Source organism: Narcine bancroftii, chromosome 14 (genome assembly GCF_036971445.1).
Source record: "Narcine bancroftii isolate sNarBan1 chromosome 14, sNarBan1.hap1, whole genome shotgun sequence".
Classification (NCBI taxonomy): Eukaryota; Metazoa; Chordata; class Chondrichthyes; order Torpediniformes; family Narcinidae; genus Narcine; species Narcine bancroftii.
The window spans coordinates 6,613,609-6,632,314 of NC_091482.1; the positions used below are offsets into that span (position 1 = coordinate 6,613,609).

An 18,706-nucleotide genomic window follows, 5' to 3' on the forward strand; every position below is an offset into this window, starting at 1 on the left:
TTTCAATTCTGTATCCCACTCCCAAACTTGTCATAGCCACCTCCTATTCCACCAAGACCACGTGTAAATTGGAGGAGCAACATTTGATTTTCCATCTGGAAGCTCTGCATTAGCATCGACTCCGGATTCTGATAACCTTCCTCCCTTCCCTTTCCCCTTGTCTTCTTTCCCTTAGTTCTGTACCCCCTTCCTTCTCTATTCACGGAGCCATCCCTCCTCCCCTGCTTGTTGCTGTGCCCTTCCTTATCCACTTATTACCTCCTGCCTTTTGAACCCAGCTCCTTCCCCTCCCCCTCCCATTAGGACAGACACCTACCAATGTTTTTCCATTCCTTGATGAAGGAAGGGCTCAAGCCTGAAATGTTAGTTATGTATCTTTATCTTTGCTATATAAAGAACGCTGTTTGACCTGCTGAATTTTTCCAGCATTGTGCTTTTGACATTACCTGCTTAATTCTTTTGACGTTCTGTGTGTGTGTTATTAACAATCATTTGCACCAAATATTTTTTTTTCAACAATGTTTTCCAATGAAAGAATTTAACAACTTGTATGGTTATAATTTGATATTAAACAAATCAACTTTTAATTAAAATCCCTGAAAATTATCAACAAAAAGATATTTTGTTCTGCAGTAAATTCATTCATAACTAAGTTGAATAGATTTATCAGAATGAATGTAGAGCCTTGTCATTCAATGGATTTATTTTGTGATTTGCTTTCTAAAATTTTGAGAGACTAAATGCAGAATATTGTTTCCAGGTTCACCATCACCTCAATCACACTTACTGGGTGCAAGACTCCAGAGTGCACCAACTCTTACTGACATCTACCAGAGTAAACAGAAGCTCCGCAAGCAACACTCAGAGCCAGCTTACCCTCCGTCAGCAGGGTATGGTTGTAGCCATTCTCCGCAGCCTGGTAGACCTGTCAGCCTTGGTGCCTCTCCTACGAAACATATGGGGACATCTCCTCGAAGTTCTGACTGGCTGCATAAAACTCCCTTGCCCACTATCATTGGATCACCAACAAAGGTGCGTAAGTGTTGATAGTTGCACCAGTTGCTTCCACAGCATGAAATTGTTACTGTTTGAATTTATTGTGGAGGTTGGGGTAGGTGTTCCAATGACAATTTCAGTTTAACATGTGTGTACTGCCATAGACTACTGCTCCACTCAAGCTCCCTAAAACTCAAGCATCTTCCAATTTGCTTGCCTTGGCTGCACAGCAAGAATTAACTGAAAGTCCGCCAGCGCAGTCGAAAGCCATGCTGGAAGCTAGAGAATTCTGCATCTATCATCCACAAGCAAGTGCTAAACGTACAGCTTCTGAGGAAAATAAAACTACTTTTGGCAGGTACCGGTTTCTTCATTGTTTGATATCTATGCCAAATAAAATATACAACTTCTGGGCAAAAATGGCACCTGCTACCAGAGGCCTGCTGGGTTGGTTCCAATTTCATTCCATCTTCTGGTGCACAGCAAGGAAGCTTTATTCTCCCTGTTCTCGGAGCTCTAATTGACTTGAGGTGCTTTATTCTTATGAAACTGCCACATGACATTAGAGCATAGAAGACTACAGTACGGTATAGACCCTTTGCTTGCTGACCGATTATATTCCTATCAAAAAAAATGAAACCCTTACCTCAACTTTATCAATTTTCATCGTCCTGTCAGCTCCAGCTCAGCAGCTGAAGTGCTCATAAATGAACAAGATCTTATTGGTGTGAATGGTGCCAGAAAAGGCCTCTCTGACATCACTGGAAGGGGGTCCTTACCTCATTGCTGGTTGTGGGAATGTGCTACATCCTGAGGTTATGAATTCTTTCTTATCACTCCCTTTCCCATTGCTTTCCTCTCCTGACAGCTGAGAGCCCTGCTGTCTGGGATCTCTCAGCTGGTCGCATTGTTTAAGTTCACTCCACAGCTGGGTCCCCCTCCCGTCAGTGTTTTCATTTTCCTTGGTTTGCGCATTGCGCACTTCTGTTTGACTCGATGAGCCATTTTTGCAGTCCCTCGGTTGGGAGGTCGCGACCCTGCGGGGTCTCCACTAACCTTAGGGACCTGCCTCTTCATGCAAGTAAGGCCTTCTCCTTTCTCTTCCGGGGTCTTTTTTTTTCCCCCGTTGTTTTTGGTTTTTCCTTCTTAGGTGCCATTTTCTTTCTTTGCTCCACACCTTTATCTTTTTTTTGGGTTTTTAGCTTTATTTTTCCACTTTATTTCTTCTTTTCTGGAGAGGGCTGGTATTCTACTAGCCACTACTCCATCTCGTGACTCCTCGAGGTTATTAATTTTTAACGTATGAGCAAACATGTCCCCTTCTCCTCCTCTCCCCCCGCCCCATAACCCTAATTTTTTTGGCAAATATTTGCTTACTACTTTAGTCAGCACTGAATAAATTACTGTAAAGACCTCGTTAACCCAGATGAAATAAGCTTTGAAACTTTTTTCAGATCTGTAAGCACCGGAAAATTATCAGATCAAGTGACAAAGACCACATTTGGAGGCCAGACCTATCAAGGCAGCAGCGACAGTCCAATGGATACAGGTAGCATAATTACTCATCACCATGTTGGAAGATTATCTCTTCAAGGCAATTGTATCCATTCGGTATTTGATATCTTCTATCTTCTCCAGGAAAAAAAAACTGATTTTTACAAGTTTCTTCCTGTTCTTATGTTTAGGGCTGTTCACAATTGTACTTTGAATTTTCCTCAAGATTAGAGCAGTCAAATAACCCTTTTCCATATTCATTTTGATGCCCATTCTAAAGCTGCCACTTCAAGCCTTCAATTTATTTTCCTCTCCACTTTGCTTCTGTGGATTTTGTGAAGAAAGCAGTTGAAGAATTGTTCAGTGCCTGGATGTTTGAGAAAGTTTTCCAGCACTGTTGTTATAGTACCTTTACACCCAGCTATGGTACAGCTCTCAATTGTGCATTAAATGAACTTTTTTCAAGCAGAGCCATACCCAATCTGTCAGAGGAGCTGGGCAAGTGAAGCATCATCAGTGGGTGGAGAAGAACAGTCAGCATTTCATGCCAAAACCCATTGACCATTCTCCCACTGATGCTGTTTGACCTGCCGAGTTCCTCCAGGAGGTTGTTTGGATTCAGAGTTCTGCATCTGGACTTTCTTGGGTGTCTGGTTTTAATCTAGGTTGGAAATGTGAAGCTCTACAGTTGACCTCTGTGGCCCTGGAAGTAGGAGGGAGGGAAGTCGGCCACATTATGGCAGCTGACCACTACTATTGGTACTGCTCCAGCCAGGTGAAGTGAGTGTAGCCTTTGGCTCCTGTTTAATTTCCACTATTACATCACATCGGTCGGTGTTCAGTGGTAGAGGGCTATAACCTCCCAGGACCTCTATGTCAACTCCTGAAGAAGTGGAAGGCCTTGAAACAGACCCGGAAATGAGTGAGGGAAAAGTACATGGATTCCTTTGAGGAAGTGGACCAGATAGAGTTGTAGAATTTTACAACATAGAAACAATTCCTTCAGGTCAACTTGCCCATGTTGTCTACCCAGGCTTGTCCCATTTGCCTGCATTTGCCCTGTATCCCTTTAAGTCAACACACAAATGCTGGAGGTACAGCCAGTTTCACAGTCTCCATTGGAGGTAAAGATATACAACTGATGTTTCAGGCCCGAGCCCTTCCCTTGAGGAGGGACTCAGGCCTGAAACATCAGTAATATACCTGGATGCTGTGAGACCAGCTGAGTTCCTCCAGCATTTCTGTGTTTTGACAATTACAGCACCTGAACACTTTCATGTTTCACTGTATCCCTTTAAATCTTCCCTCTTCATATGCCTCTCTATATCTCTTTTAAATATTAAAATTTGACCCAACTGTACCACATTCCCGAGCAGATCATACTATTGATCACTCTCTGATTGGGCGGGGGAGTTCCGCTCAGGTCCTTTTTAAATTTTTCCCTTCTCTCCTTCTGTCTGTGCCCTTTAGTTTTAGACTTCCTCTTCCTGGAAAGAAGATTCTGACTTTTTAATCTTTTCAATGCCCCTCATGATTTTTTAAATCTGTCTCTCTGCCTCCTTCATTCCAGGGGTAAAGTCCCAGCCCACCCAGCCTCTCCTTATTATTCAAGCCCATCAGCCTTGCTAAGTTTTGTGTGAATCTTTCCTGCACCCTTTTCAGCTTAATGATATCTTTCCTTTAGCTGGGTGACCAAAACTGCACGCAATGTTTCAGTTGAGATTTCACTAGCGTCTTGTCCAGATGTAATATAACTTTCCTGCTCTTCCACTCAATTAAGCACACCATCCTCTCTCCCACGTTCCTGTATTCCCAAGTCTCTCCGTTCTATCGCAGATGGGTTAGATGCTTGTTTTGTTGCAGACTCTACCGCAGACTCTCGCCTAGGCCTCAGCCACCGGCCCACCAGAGCTCCTGACCATGGATACTCGCCTTGGTCCCAGCCGCCTGCCCACCAGAGCTCCTGACCACGCACTCTCTCTTTGGCCCCAGCTGTCCTGACCACAGACTCTTGCCTAGGCCCCAGGCGCCGGCTATCCGAGTTCCCAACTGCGGACTATTGCTGAGGTGCCGCCCACTCATCTAAGCTCCCAACATCTTGAATGACGCAAGTACCTACTGCGTGTAATAGTTGACACCCTAAATTTTACTCTAAAAATTGGTCCACAAAATTCTTGACTAAATAGATCTCGTTTCTTTTTTTTAAACTAATGGTAATGCCCTATCTCTGTTGGTCAAGCGGCATCAAACCAGGTCTTGCGGGAATCATTTGATGCTTTGAGCAATGTAATGGTTAAGCCAGTCAGAACATATAATTTAATTTGGTATAGTGTACGTTTTACTTTTTTAACGACTTGATTTTCTTTCTGTCCAGCTCCGGCAGGTACTTCTGGTTTGGTGATGGGTTCCCCTGCCATGATGATAGGAGTAAGCCCAAGGACTGTGGTGTTCACTGTAGGTTCACCACCCAGTAGTGTCACCCCTCCGCAGAGCAGTCACATGGTCACCAGAGCAAGGACAATGTCAGGTCAGTCTTGGCTGCTCTCAAAATTAACACTGTATGTGACATTAATTGCCCATCATCATCCACTTGCTCTATTTGAAATGTAAGCTTGGGATAGAGAGTTGACATTGAAATGGGTATTCATGGGACTTGATTAAAGTGACAGTGGAGTCTGGCAGATTCAAATCTAAATGTTTTAATTTAGACATGGTAAGGGGCCCTTTTGATCCATAATCCCTGCTGCCCAATTACACCTAATTGACTTACAACTTCTGTATATTTTGAAGGGTTAGAGGAAACCGGAGCACCTGGAGGAAACCCATGCATACACAGGGAGACCATACAAACTCCTTACACACTGCTTCAGATTCAAACCTGGGTCACAGCACTGTTACAGTGTTGCGCTAATCGTGCTGCCTTTGTTCGTTTGAAAGTATCCCTAACTTTCCAATATATTTTTAGAAATAGTTGAGCAGATTAGCTATGTTTGACATTTTCTTTAGCCCTGATTTAAAATTCTCCTAAGGTAGCTTCAGTGTACAACTGTATTTCATGTCTATTTAGATGCTATACACTGGCTCACTTGCTTAATATTTGCCCTCTAATCTTTGCAGTTGGCTCGGGCAGCCCTCTGGGATCTCTCTGCTCGAACAGTGGGCGAATTTACATGGGTTCTCCACCAGGTAGTTCCATGGGCACCTCCCCTCCTGGAGCAGAGGGTGCCTCCAGTTTAAAGTTCATGACATTTGGGACTTCACCTCCCAGTTTGGAAGGATTTATTACATTTGAAGCTCCAGAACTTCCAGAAGAGACTTTAATGGAGGTGAGCTCTTAATTAGTTTGAATTGAAAAGTGAAGCTATTCCTTCTCTTGCTTCATAAACGGAGTGGTAATTCCTCTTCCAAATTGTTCTGTGCAAAATGTAGGTTAAATATTGCCACAGAGCAAAATTAATGTTCAAGTCAAGTTTATTCTCGTCTAATTGGAAAAGTACAACCGGGCGAAACTGCGATCTCCAGTTCTTGGTGCAACCAGAAATAACACACAGACAGACAAGTGATACATAGGCAGAACAAATGTTTAATGAATAGTAGAGTCTCACTGGGCTAACGATCCGTAAATCATGTCGATGGGGTGGAGGGAGACTCCAGTGATCCTCTCTGCCACTTTTATAGTCCTTTGAATTGACCTCCAATCCAATTATCAACAGCAACTGTACCAGACTGTGATGCAGCCAGCCAGGACACTCTCAATAGAGCTCCCGTAGAAAGTAATCTATGTGGACTAATATTGATCATAGAATACATTTTCAGCTCCTGCATTGTTTTGGGTATAAGCAAACAGGGTAACTTGTGTAGTGGAATGACATTTGTCCTGTGCTACGCATTAATGATTGTGGATTTAGTGTACAGTATGATGTTTCTGAGATTCGCAAACTACTGTAATCTTTTGTTGAGAGTGAATGTACTTGACTCTGCATTCAAGAACACATATATGCCAAGAAAAGTCATTTACATATGCATTCCAGCCGCTTCACAAGACTGGACAGCACTCCTTATTGTAACTTAAAAGAGAAAAATACTGAAAATATTCAGCAAGTCAGACCACATCTGTGGGGAAGTGAAATCAAGTTAACGGTCCAGGCTAATTAACAAAGTTCGAGCAAAGCATCTTTGACCTGAAACGTTAACTCTTTCCCTTCCCAACTTTGCTGCTTCTATTTTGCACTCTAGTAGCTGCAATTTTCTTTTGACTTTTATTTCCTGTAAATTTTGTTTCATCCATTTTGTATTTTGAAGGATAAATCTGAATATACTCCCTGAACCCAAAACGGATTCATGTTTGCCTGTCATCATGCCCTGCAAATCATTCCTGGTTTGATGGTATGAGGCAAAAGCTAACCATCTGAAAAATTCCATGAACTATTTGATTGGTCCTATATTCTTAATGCTGTTATTTCAAAGCAGCTTCTTAACAATGATGGGATATTGGTCAAAGGTCTTCATGAAAGATACAACTTCATGGCATTAGAAAAATCACTGTGCAGTTAATGGTGCCTGGTTACTACTGACACATCCAAACAGAGTGAAAGGCTCTTATAACTGATCTGTACCATATACCCCGATATTTTCCAGACACAATAGCTGTGCTAAAGATGCTTCTAGCTGGGCACATGAATATGCAGGAAATTTTTTTTTAAATTTAGGCATACAGCAAGGTATCAAGCCCTTTCGGCCCACGAGACCAAGCAGCCCAAATACACCCAATTGTCTTCCACTTCCCGTACATTTTCGAAGGGTGGGAGGCAATCGGGAAAACCCATGCAGACATGGGGAGAATGTACTATAAACTCCTTACAGTGCAGGATTCAAAGCCCTGGGACTGGAACAGCGTTGTGCTAACTGCACCACCCCATGGATATGTAAGTACAAGCAGCAGAGTTTTAGTTGAATTTGGGCATCACCTTTGACACAAACATTGTGGGGCAAAAGGCCTGTTCCTGTGCTGTTCTACAGAACCCCTACAGAGTTCGCTTGAATGGTAAGAGTTTGTAAAATAACTTGAAATGCTGTTACCACCAAAGGCTCAACAAAAATAAACCCATTTTGTCGCCAAGCTTCTCTGTTTACCTCACTGCACTATATCTGGGAATTGTATCAGCACTTGTGTGGCAAAACAAAGTGCCAACTGCAAGGAATGTTAAAGTACACTTTGAATTGCTACTGTGAAGCATTGTGGAACAATACACACAGTTGCGATCTTCTTAAAATTATCCACAGATGTTTGTCACATGAAATTCACAGCAGGTCCAGTTCACTGTGACTTGCACATGGAACAAACAAGGCATTTTGGTCTTGGATCGCCAGTGTCTTGAGAGAACCACAACATTCACAAAGCCTATTTCTCAATTCTAATTTTCCTCAGGAAAGTTTTGGGTATAATTCTAGTGGTGGTTTCTGAAATAATGTGCATTGATTGAAATACTAGAGGTGATTGAGCAATTAAATGCTGGAGAGACTAAAGTGGTTTGTATAACAGAAACGACTGATCTGATGGCTTTCTGATTTGAGCATGCTCAAATTTTTTATCGCCTATACCTTTTGAGACACATCAGCAGCTGCTTGGATCCTCTGCGACCCATGAGGAGAAAGAACAGCTGAAGTGTAAACAAGCGAATTATGGCTATTTTAGAAGGTTGAGATCTTCCTAAAAATAGTCCAGTCATCACTTCGACTGTTCCTTCCTGGCTTTTTGGCTCCAGTTTTTGATCATTCAAAATGCATCGAAATAAAACCCTTCTTTTGAGTTTGTGTCAAACCTGAGTTCCTGAGACATTGCTTTTCTTAAATGTTAATGCTTTCAAATGGTTAATTTTACATGTGTTAGGTTGTTGAGTTGTACCTTCCACCAGCTGCCCTCCTTAACTACTTTGTGCTACTATGCACCAAATCACACCATTTCCTGTCTTTGGTACTCCACTTTATTCTACCCTCTGGCCTGTCCTTTTAAATCTTATTTCTCTGCACCCTGAGGACAGTTTCCACTTTGGCTCCCTTCAGTCCATTTTATTAACTTTAGTCATCATCCTGTTTAAAATGTTCAATTTATAAATCAGAAACCAAACAGTTTATAAGCTTCATGCACTGCCAACAAAGGCCACCTGTAATTTGGAGGAGCAGCACCTAATATTCCATCTTGGCAATCTCCAAGAGGATGATGTTAATGTCGACGTTCTGTTGGGCCACTCCCTTGACTCCTTCGCTTCCCCCATTCCTCTGTCTCCTTTCCTCTAGCTCCCCATCCTCCTTCCCCCTTGATTCAGAGAGCTATTCCTTCCCCGTCACTTCTCACCTTTTTAATCTGCCCTCCCATCCATGTTCACCTATGACCTCTTGCCTGTGACCCTATGTTCCTGCCCTACTCCCTCATTCAAGTGTCTACCTGCTTTTTACTCACACCTTGTTGAAGGGCTCAGGCCCAAAATGTTGGCTATGTATTTTTATCTTTACTACATAAAGAATGCTGCATGACTTGCTGAATTTCTCCAGCAGTTTTGAGTACTTTATATCAAATTTGCGTTTCTAACCATCTACTGAGAAGCAGCATTGTGAGAGTCTATCATCTGCCTGCCCTCTTCTCAATGGCCTCCTCCTGGAGATCTAACTGAAATTGTCATTCTGTGTGCGGCAGTCATACTGCATTGAATAAAAATATACTTCCTTGCATTAGTACCTATTAATTGTTTTGAAACAAGTCCGTGTGAGCTGTTGCATTTCTTAGAGAATGGTTATTCCCCCCATGTAATTTGCATTCAGACCTAAAATTATAATTCACAAAATCAAGGTGATGTGGTGCTATTGGTGATTATTATGTGCCTGGGATCATTTTAAATTAAATCAGAACCACCAGTAAGTTTTTCTTCTCCCCATTGATTGCAGAGAGAGCACACAGATACCTTGCGTCACCTGAATACAATGCTGACATTTGCAGAATGCATCATGGACATTGCAGCAATGAAAGGAGGTAGCTCCAACCTGGGGACCTCTGCTGCCTCTCTGTACCAAATCCAGGAGAGCATTGTGGTTGACCAGATCAGCCGTCTCAGCAAGGAGTGGGGGTTAGTATTTGCATCACTGGACACTTTGCATGGGGAAATTCCCTCATCTAGAGCAGCTACTGAATATTGTGTTCATTGAAAATGGAATTATTTGGCAATTAGACTTAATTGGTGTGAATTTTTTTAAAAGATTATTTGGCACACTGAGAAGGGTTCTTCTACGAACAAGCCAATGGGTTATGTGTAACGTTCATACACCAGTGTAAAGACCACAATTTACATACTATAGATTGCAATGAAATAGAAAACCGTGCAAGGACGGCATGATAGCACTGTTTATGGGGTTCATTCAGGAGCCTGATGACAATGGGGAAGAATCTGTCTCTCAGTCTCAAGCTTTCTCCCCGATGGGAGGAGGTAGAAGAGAAAGTGTCTGGGGTGCGACGAGCCCTTCGGTGTTTTGGCTGCCTTTCCTCGGCAACAGGAGATGTAGGTGGAGTCCATGGAGGCAATATTTGATGTGTACATGCAAAAAAGCTTTCTTTACCTAATACGATAGAAATTTAAATGTTTCTGTCGTCTTAAAACACAAAAATGCTTTCAGATTTCTGTTTCTCTTGCACCATTTCTGTTCCTAAATCAGTGGTTCTCAACCATTTTCTTTCCACTCACATACCACTTTAAGTAATCTCTTACTAACCATAGAGCACCAATGATCAACCAAAATACTTCTAGGGATAGAGTTATAAAAGGAACAGGCTCTTCGCCCCAACTTATCCCATGACATTTCGGATGACTCCCATTTGCCAACATTTGGTCCATATGGATCATATCCTTCTAAACTCTTCTTATCAGTCCAAATATATTTTAAACAATCTTCAACTCTTGACTAGTTGGAAAATTATGTAAAAACTAGTGGCTCCAGCTGACACATCCCCCTGTTCTTTCCTGGTGGCCCATGAACTCTCATTGTATATCCAAGAGGTCGGGTAAACAAAGCAGTCTGATCTCAGTAAGGACCAGAGTGTATTCCCTTTGAAGAGTTAGATCATCCTTTCAAAATGTTACTGTTAAACAGAAAACTTGGCAGATCTGTGGTTGTAGTGCAATGCACAAAAGTGCCGGAGAAACTCAGCAGGTCACACAGCGTCTATAGGAAGTGAAAAGTAATCAACATTTCGGGCCTGTGCCCTTCATCAAGGTTTGAGCAAAAGGCAAGCAGGTGCCTGAATAAAATGGTGGGAGGAGGGAGTGGCAGGAGGAGGAATACAGACTAACAGGTAAGAGGTGGTTATGGTTGGTGGGTAGCTGAGAAATGATGAGGGGAGGGGTATTGATGCTGCTTGAAGATATTTGCTGGTTGACTCATTGTTCCACTCTTGTGTAGAAGTTAACACTCCATTTATTCTGCAGACAAGTGGAGCAGTTTGTGCTGTATATGAAAGCAGCGCAACTCCTCGCGTCATCTTTGCACCTTGCCAAAGATCAGGTGAAATTGGCTAAGCTGAACCCATCCACAGCTGTTAAACAAGGTACAGACTCCGTTTTGCATGGAAGTTCACTGCACTGGACCTTTGGCGTGTTTTATTCTGGGGCCAGGAGGAAAAGGGAACTATTTCAACAGGGTCAGGTGGAATTGCACATTTCAATGAGTGCCTAAGGCCAAATGACCATTCTTAAATGGAAAGGGTTTTCAATTTCTAACTTGATGACCTCCTTTAGTTCCATTGTCATTTAGTTAGAGTTGAGCAGCGTGCTGTGTGCATGACATCAGTAGTATACAGAATATGGAGCATTGTGCAAGCTCCATCTTGCTCCCCTGTGTTCCACCTGAACTTACTGTACTTGCATTTGCAATTGAGGCAGAACAAAATTTTAATTCCCACTGCATCGCTTTCTGCAAGAGACAAAGAACCAAACCAAACCGTGCCAGTTTAAAACCAGAGAACATTACAGGATAGAAAACAGTGCCATCACACTAATTTGCATCCAGTCCATAGCCCTCCATACCCCTCCCATCCACATACCTGCCCAAATTTTGCCACTTCAGCTGGCAACTCCTTCCACACTCCCACCACTCTGCATGAAGAAATTCACTCTAATGTTCAACAAAACTTATCCCCTTTCACCCTTTACTTCTCTTTCACCCTTAACCCATGTCCTCTGGTTTGCATCTCACCTAACTATCTATATCCATCATAATTTTGCATACCTCTATTAAATCTCCCTTCATTCTCCTACGCTCCAGGGAATAAAGTCCTCACCTGTTTAACCTTTTCGTTACTCTCTTCCTCAAGTCCCCGCAACATCCCAGTAAATCTACGAACTCTTTCAGTCTTATTGATATCTTTCCTGTAGTTCGGTGACCAAAACTGCACACAATACACTAAATTTGGCCTCACCAATGTCTTATACAACTTTACCATAACATCCCAACTCCTATACTCAATACTTAAATTTATGAAGGCCACTGTGCCAAAGATCTCATTGCAACCCCTACCTACCCGTTAAGCCACTTTCAGGGAATTATGTATCTGAATTCCCAGATCCCTTCATTCTACTGCACTCCTCAGCTGCATGATCAGTTAAAATTGGAGCGCAACACACAAGTTAAAGCTGTTTGAGAAGGCTGTAGATCAGTGGGTGCACTGGTGGGTCATTGGATCTGTTTGTGGGAGGGACTTAAACTTCGGAACACTGCCTTTATTGGCTGAAGGTATTAAATGCCTTTTGTAAAATGTCATACTAATCATCCCTTGTGTTTTCTTGCACAGTTGTTAAAAATTTGAATGAACGTTATAAGTGCTGCATTTCATTTTGCAAGAAACTTACTGAGAAGCTGAATCACTTCTTCTCCGATAAGCAGAGGTTTGTGGATGAAATCAACAGTGTTACTGCAGAGAAACTAATCTACAGCTACGCTGTGGAAATGGTAATTGTCGTGGGTTATTACTGCCCATTGTCTTCCAGTATTTTTTTGACCAAGGAAAGAGCAATGTAAATTTTAAAGCAGTGATGTTAATAAATACAATATTAAAAATAAATAATTAGTGCAACAAAAACATAAAAGTGAGATCATGTTGAAAGGCTCATTGTCCATTCAAAAATTGGATGGCAGAGGGGAAGAAGTTGTTTTTGTCATATTGGGTGTGTGTCTTCAGGCTCCTGTACCTCCTCCTTCCTGCTGGTAGCAACGAGAAGAGGGTCTGGTCTGGGTGGTGGGGGTCCTTGATGATAGAGGCTGTGACAACACACTCCAAGGGATTATGTATGGGGAACTGATACTAAATATAGTCATTGAATGAGAAAAGGTTTGAGGGCCTCGAAGTTGCCCGTGGTATGGAGATGAAAGGGGAGTAGATGAGGATGTGGGAAAGATAAAAATATGATGAAGGTAGGACTGGTCTAAATGAGTGGTCGATAGTGATGTTGACTCGATGGCTAACAGGCCTGTTTCTGAGCTCCATGGTGGATTATTGGCAGGGAGATTTCACAAACGTGTGACTGGTTTATAAAACTCTGAAATACAAATATGAACCTTAGAGTTATTAAAAACGGGAAATTTGTGCATATGTAAATTTTTCATTTAAATGTATTTCTAGGCTCTAGGACACTGAGACATGAGCAGAAATCAGTTCAAGTCTTCCTTGCCATTTAATTATGAGCTGATCCATTTTCCCACTCAGCCCCACTGCCTGGCCTTTCTCCCATGACCTTTGCTGCCCTGGTTACTCAAAAGCCTGACAATCACTGCCTTAAGTACATACTGATATGGCCTCAACAACGGCCTGTGGCCACAAATTCCAAAGATTTACCATCCTCAGGCTAAAGAAACCCCTCTATATCAATTCTGTTGTCCCTCTTGTCCGAGACTCTCCCACCAAGGGAAACAATCTTTTTACAACTACTCTGTCCACGCCGTTCATCATTCCAAATGTTTCAATGAGATCCCCTCTCAGTCTCCTAAATTCCAACGAGTACAGGCCGAGAGCTGTCAAACATTCCTCATAAGATGACCCTTTCATTCTCGGAATCATCCTTGTGAACCTCATCTGAAATGATTCCAACGTTCTTTCTTAAACGAGGAGCCCAAAACTGCTCACAATACTCCAAGTGAGGTCTCTCAGTGCAAAGTTACAATTCACCAGTCATACACACTTAAAGGACCCTGATAGAGGTGTTCTACTGACATGCTCAGTTTCCATTTTATCTGCTGGAAATGACTGATAATTAAACGGCAGTTTTAAATTTCAGTCCTTGTCCATGTTTAGATTTTCTACCTTCAAATTAACAGGAGGATTTCTCTGTTTGAGGTGATATTTGACTTGAGATTCCTAGTGGACAACGCAAGTGTTGAGATGTAATAAATCAGGTTTTGAGGTGATGGATGGTTGGTCTTTTAAAGAATGGCGGGAACTGGTGGAACAACCCTGACTGTTTGCATACATCGTTGGCTCTCCATTCAATAGGATATTTTGAGTACAAGAAAAGAGCAAAACTCAAAGCCCACTGGCTTCTTACAAGGAGGATTCAGTCAAAGAGAAGTCCAGCCTTCAGCTCACTCTCCACACCAATTATCAACCACAGAAAAATGTGATTCGCTCCATGTCATTTATGCACATCAGCCTCTCTGATGCCTAAGAGCAGGTGATTTGCCATCTCATGGGGCCTAGCTTTAGAATGATCTCTATGAAGAATAAATCAGTTTTCAGGCCATTCAGAAAGAAGTGTTGGGAACATGGCCATTTCTTTGCTCTGGATGTACATATGTGTGCATGTGTAATATAGCTGCAGCCTTTAGTTTTAAATGGAATGACACCATATAAAATGTGGTGATTCGATCAGCCATACCACCGTTCTGTTTTGCCCCACACTTTGAGGTACAGGTTGCATATTTATAGAACCTAAAGAAGCTTTGTCTGTGGGTATATTGGCACAGTACAGGATTAGTATGGTGCACTAAATGTCTTGAATTGTCAGCTCTTGTGTGCTACTGTCTTTGTTGCAACTCTAGGTGCAGTCAGCAGCACTTGATGAGATGTTCCAGCAAACAGAAGACATTTCGTACCGCTATCATAAAGCAGCATTGCTGCTGGAGGGCTTGACAAAGACACTACAAGACCCTGCTGATGTGGACAACATTCTCAAATGTAAGGGTAAAAAAAAAGAGTCAATTTGAAAACGAGATCTGAGGCTGTGTGGTTAACCAATATGGACTTGTGATCTGCTGTTCTCTCTAACATTCTGCATACTTGCACCACCCTCAATCAAAACTTAACTTTGAGGAAGTTAACTAAGGACTTCTGAAGGATTAGTCTCTTAACTGCCATTCTCAACCTTTGTTTGGCTATGCCACCCCCCAGGACTCAGTTCAGAGTTTATGGGCCTCTTTTCCTTGGGAAGCAGTTTTCGTTTCTTCCGTTCTTCTCCTACTGACTATGATTTTTTTTTTAATTAAAAATGTTTGTTATGTTATGTGGAAAAAAAACAAGGACTTTATGTGCTGTGTCCCAGAGGGGGTGGACCTAGAGACCCCATGGTCGATGAGCATGTGACTTGGTCTTCTGCATTAGTTTATCTCTGCCATCATCACAGATCCTACACAGACAGGTCTGTCCTTGGCCTCGCTTATTGTCTGGGTATGACCAAACCATCTCCATGATCTCCACTCCCAATTTTTGTCCAAGGCCCTATTTCTCTTGGTCCTAATAGGATGTCTTACCCCTCCTATGCATTCTCCTCTACTCTAATCCATGAACTTCACTCATTCAACTGCAATCAATCTCGCAGCCTTCACTGCCCTACTAGCCTCTCCACCAATGGTAACAAAGTGGCTAGCTGTCATTTCCACCCCGCCCCCCCCCCCCCCCTTCTCTTTGCCCTGTACTGCCCCATCCCATTTCTTTCTAGCATCTAGAGATATCTCTTCAATCTCTTTGATCATGTGTTTGGGAGGTTGAAGCTGAGCATTCTGGAGCAGTGGTTCCCAACCCTTTTCTTTCCATTCACATATCACTTTAAGTAATCCCTATGCCCTCTGTGATTAGTAGGGATTTCTTCAGGTGGGATGTGGGTGGGAAGAAAAAGTTTGAAACCACGGTTTGAATCGTCCCTAAATACGGGTTATTTGTTTTGCAGACAAAACCAGCATTGAGCGCAGACTCTCAGCACTCTGTCACGGTATGGTGGCTTTGTACGATAACTAACCTTCTGACATGGACCACGTGCAGCAATGCAGGGACCACCACCTCTCCTGGAATCTTGGAGTTGCCTTTTTTCCCCAACCCCACTCCTCTCCTACCCCACCCCTTGATTTGAAAAGCGGTTCACACTGCGTTTAGTGTATTCTCCGCAGCCTATTGCCAATCCACGTGGATGAAGAACAAATTACTTTTGTTCTAGAAGAGTTACCAAAGAGGAGTTCTTGTTTCAAGAAAGAGGAAATTTGTGTACAAATACAGATGAATACTTATGGAAAAAACAGCATTGTAGCACACTCTTTCATTTCAGTTTACCTCAAAGAGGTAAAGTGTTGGGGCAGTTCTGGCTTCCAAAGTCACTTTATTGCTGGAATGCGTTAACACAAACACAGGAGTAGAACGGAAACCTGGTCTCTATGCCCATCACAGAACTCATGGGAACCTCGGCAGTGTGCACTCAATATCAAAACAAGGCATACAAAAGGACTTGGTGCCCTGTCTGATTACTTGGCTGTGCACCTTCAATGCTGCTTCACAGTGACAGCTTGTATCCCTGTCAGTGAAACTTTGACCTTTTTAATTAGAGACTCTACCAATGTGATCAGGATATTTACAGAATTTGTACCCTATTACCAGGATCATTGCACAGCTACTCAGAAGGCAGGCATGGCCATCAGATGCTCCATTAAATGCATATCAACCCACGGAAACTAGTCAAGGAGAAGATGAGCACTTTATGTGAATAAGAAGTAAACGGCAGGGCAGTGAGAGGTGGAGTGTCTCTCTCTCTTTTCCATCCCCTCCCCCCAACCACATGAACCAGAAAGGCAAACTGGGTGCCTCTTTGGACAGACAGAGAAAGGCTGGGGGGGAGGGGGGTTATCTTTCTTTGTCACTCTCCAAGCAGGAGTGTCTTAAGCAGCGAAGACTGCTCCCTCCCAGTTAACCACTTCTGATTGCACTACAACAGACCTTCAAACATGGAGCACAAGAAAAGCTGCACAGAAGGGAAGGATTGTGTGCTCCTTGCAGTACAAGCTCCAATGCATTTGACTAAGGACAGTTTCAAGTTGGTCTTGGAGCAAAAAGCACAGAGTGCTGAACTCTTCAATTTGAAAGACTGCAAAAAAAAATAGCCTGTATTATTACAAGCTTTTCCATTTTTTTTACATATTAAATACTTGAGTAGTTCATATAGAGCAACTATCTGTATATAATGAAACTAGTATTTTTTCCTCCTTTTTACCAGTGATGGCTGACTTTTAAACAATATTTTTGGGCTGGCTTTATGTTGTGCATGTTGTAAGTGTGGCTGGGCCTAATAACAATACTAATGCTGTTCCTGCCGACAGCATTGTGGAGATGAAGCATTTTTCCCTGTAGATTGAGAACCCATTGTAAAAATTTAGCCTAAACATTTGGTATTTTAGAGGGTGGGAAGAAAGTATCAGGACTCTGATAACCGATCAAACAAGCACACTCATCTCTTTGTTTTATGTGTGATTAAGGTTAATACATGAGGCTCAGACACGGGTACTGTGCAGACTGCTGGAGGATTATGGTTAGCTAATGTAACTTGGAAAAGGGGTTGATTGTAATTTTTTTCTGGGGAGAAAAATCTGGTTAGAAAGGGATAGAATCAGTGCAAGTCAGGGTAGCAAGGGTTATGGGGAGAGTGGAGCTGAGTGGGAGAATAGATCAGCTCATGATGAAATGGCAGAGAGGACTCAATGGGCCGAGTGGCCCACTTCTGCTCCAAAATCTAATGGTCTTGTATGTGGCAACCGGGGTTAGAGTTGTGAAGTGATGAGCTATTCAATTTTTCTCTCTCTCCTCCCAACTCCACCCACCCCCCCCTCCAACCAGTGCATCAGCTGTCGCCTTCTTTAAAAGAAGGTTGCATGCTAAGTACATCATTGTTTAACTGACCAACAGAAATGGTGTCCACGAGACCTCCCACATAACAATCCCCTTGCCATTCTATTCCAGAGTCATTCAGTATTTTTCCCCACCCTTGAGGATTTTCCTTTTCCATTTTTTAATGTTTCTCAGCTGCTCCAAGTACTTGAATATTAAACATTAACAATCATGTTTAATCTCCCTGAGACAGTCTGTTGGAAATATCTCCAGTGTAGCAACAAATTTGGCTTGTTTACGAGGCTTGCCACCTGTTTAATTTCCCCCCACTTTATTTTATGAAAAGAAACTAATGTGTACATTTATTTATCTGTAGGCAATTCCATTAATTTTGAAGACTTTATTTATAAAATATTTGTACTATTAGATCTTTAATAGTGTTTCTACCTCTCATTGTGTATAATGGCATGCATACTCAACGAAATCAGGCTGTCGACACATTCATTTGTTATGAGGCAGCCTTTTTAATATGGCCTGTATAGATGTATATTGAGAAGTCAGAAATAAAGTTGTCCTGGAATATTAATAAACTGGCTGTGTTGATTTACTAAGGGCAGTGAGTGTTTTAATCGCATTTTGGGATATTGCGGACTATTTGCATTAAGTATCCCTCTGGAGTCAGGGGTGCATTGTCTCTTGGTTTGGGGAAAGGAGACAAGGTCTCCTCTGCTCAGTGCTCAGAGACTTTCACCAATCCTGCTGTGGGAAGCACCTGGTGGTGTTCTGTGCCACAGCGCCTGAGGTGGGGGATCCACAGATGTGCAGTAATTACTATGTATACTTATGTAAAAGATGGCCGCCTATTTTTGGCCAAAATGTCTGGAATTTTCCATATCTCGTGTAGAAGCCTCTTGCCCAAGCCCCCTGCCCTTCGGACCGCCCGACGCATTGAACGTGGACTCTCATTTCTGCTCTGGCTGCCTGCCCATCGGATCTCCCGAAGCAGATAAGTACCACGTTAGAGACATGTTTTGATATATTGGCTCTTATTATTACTTGAGCTTATTGTGTTTTGATCTTTATTTGTTTTGAGATCAT

At 42.4% G+C, this 18,706-nt stretch overlaps 1 protein-coding gene across 5 annotated transcripts in view; it reads left to right on the plus strand.

The window, feature by feature from the left end:
- ulk2 (unc-51 like autophagy activating kinase 2) overlaps window positions 1-18,198 on the plus strand; it is a 105,993-nt gene extending 87,795 nt beyond the window's left edge. For 4 of the 5 annotated variants that reach the window (XM_069911500.1, XM_069911504.1, XM_069911501.1 and 1 more), the window contains 10 exons: window positions 761-1,032; window positions 1,161-1,354; window positions 2,451-2,545; window positions 4,865-5,017; window positions 5,608-5,816; window positions 9,433-9,611; window positions 10,965-11,083; window positions 12,326-12,483; window positions 14,566-14,701; window positions 15,690-18,198. In XM_069911500.1, the coding sequence (XP_069767601.1) occupies window positions 761-1,032; window positions 1,161-1,354; window positions 2,451-2,545; window positions 4,865-5,017; window positions 5,608-5,816; window positions 9,433-9,611; window positions 10,965-11,083; window positions 12,326-12,483; window positions 14,566-14,701; window positions 15,690-15,757 (1,583 nt within the window). In that variant the 3' untranslated portion in view covers window positions 15,758-18,198. The remainder of the gene's footprint in view (window positions 1-760; window positions 1,033-1,160; window positions 1,355-2,450; window positions 2,546-4,864; window positions 5,018-5,607; window positions 5,817-9,432; window positions 9,612-10,964; window positions 11,084-12,325; window positions 12,484-14,565; window positions 14,702-15,689) is intronic. The other variant, XM_069911503.1, reaches the window with a different exon arrangement.
- The last annotated feature ends 508 nt before the right edge of the window (window positions 18,199-18,706 follow it).